The sequence below is a fragment of the Manis pentadactyla genome, chromosome 13, assembly GCF_030020395.1.
Source record: "Manis pentadactyla isolate mManPen7 chromosome 13, mManPen7.hap1, whole genome shotgun sequence".
Classification (NCBI taxonomy): Eukaryota; Metazoa; Chordata; class Mammalia; order Pholidota; family Manidae; genus Manis; species Manis pentadactyla.
The window spans coordinates 52,147,911-52,149,677 of NC_080031.1; the positions used below are offsets into that span (position 1 = coordinate 52,147,911).

The window sequence follows — 1,767 nt, forward strand, 5'->3', positions numbered from 1 at the left end:
ATTGAGATAGTGCATAAAATTGTAAACATTGAAATAATAAAAGCAAAATAAGGTAAATTCCCATCAGTTTCAAGAATCCAAAACAGCTATATCACTGAGTTGTGAAACTTCAAATGGTAGTGAAAGGTCCACAATGGTGTTAATGAGGAGGTGAATTTTTAAACATCTCTTTAAAGTCTCAGAGGGTTTCCTCATGGTAAGGAACTGAGGATGAGTATTCCAAGCAAGAGCATGAGGTCAGATATTTTTAACAACATTTCTAATAAATGGAATCTTTAATTAAAATATAAGTAACATATTCATCACCAACCACACACAATGACTTGCCAAATTTCTAATCAATAGTCCCCTTGGCTTTTTTCTCTAACCCATTTTTTGCCTTCCTTCCCTCCAGAGAGACCCCGTGGAGAGAGGATGTGGATGGCTACAATCTCATCCCCGTGACTCACTTTATCCTCACGGGGCTCTCTGACCTCCCCGAGGTGCACTATCCTCTCTTTGTGGTCTTTGTCATCACCTACCAGGTCACCTTGGTGGGAAACGGGGCCATTCTCTTGGCCATCTGGATGGAGAAGAAGCTGCACACACCATGTATTACTTTCTGGCCAGTCTGTCCCTCTTAGACATATTCTGCCCTTCAGCTACTATCCCCAAGATGCTGGACAACCTCCTGACTGGGAATCACAGCATTTCCTTCCTGGGCTGTGCTTTGCAGCTTTATTTCCTGTTGGCCCTGCCGGAGACTGAGGTCTTCCTTCTCGCTGTCATGGCTTATGTGTCACGGTATGTGGCCATCTGCTTCCCCCTCCATTACACCCTCATCATGACAAAGGCTCGCTGTGCCCAGCTGGCAGCAGGGTTTCTCGATTCCCTCCTCCACACAGTGTCCACCTTCTGCCTGTTTTTCTGCAAGTCCAATCAGGTTAACCAGTACTACTGTGACGACCTCCCACTGGTGGCCCTCTCCGGCTCATCCACCTACATGGCAGAAATGTTTGTTTTAGTGGCAGGAGGTGTCTCGGGAACTGGTGCCTTCCTAACCACCTTCATCTCTTATATTTACATCATATCCACCATCCTAAGATCCAGTCGGTGGAAGGGAAGCACAAAGCCTTCTCCACATGTGCCTCCCACCTCCTGGTGGTCTGTTTGTTTTATGGCACAGCCATCTTCACCTACATTCATCCCTCTTCAAGTCACCACTCCTCAGACAGGGACAGACTCATCGCCATGCTCTACGGGGTTATCACCCCAATGCTAAACCCCATGATCTACAGCTTGAGGAACACAGAGGTGAAAGGGGCACTCAGCAGGGTCTTATGTCATTGAGCATGTTTACAGTGAGTGTAAGAGTAAAACAGAAAAAGTCCGTACTCATTTTAGGACACATTTATAAGGAGAATTCATAGACAATAATTTTATTTGACAAATAGAATGCACTTATGCACACTGAAATTTATAAACATGCAAACATACACATGATTTTAGTTTATCTGCATCCTACATATCTATATATGCATATGTTGTATCTCAATCCAAAGGGAACTTAAAGTATATCACCCCAAAATAAACCTTTTCATGAGTAGCAGAGAATACTCGTTACAGTAATATAAGGATAAACAGAGCCTATCTTTTAAGGTAATCAGAATTTATGTTCATAGCCATATCCATATCCATAGTTAAACCTATACTATCTATTTTTATATCTACCTACACATCTATATCTAAATGTCTATTCACAGATCTTTGTTTTTCTTCTTTTCCTCA

At 42.6% G+C, this 1,767-nt stretch overlaps 1 protein-coding gene across 1 annotated transcript; it reads left to right on the plus strand.

Annotated features, from left to right (window-relative positions):
- The first annotated feature begins 589 nt into the window (after positions 1-589).
- On the plus strand, positions 590-1,261 carry LOC130680186 (olfactory receptor 5V1-like). Its single transcript, XM_057490463.1, has one exon. The coding sequence runs from the start codon at positions 590-592 to the stop codon at positions 1,259-1,261; it is 672 nt and encodes a 223-aa protein (XP_057346446.1).
- The last annotated feature ends 506 nt before the right edge of the window (positions 1,262-1,767 follow it).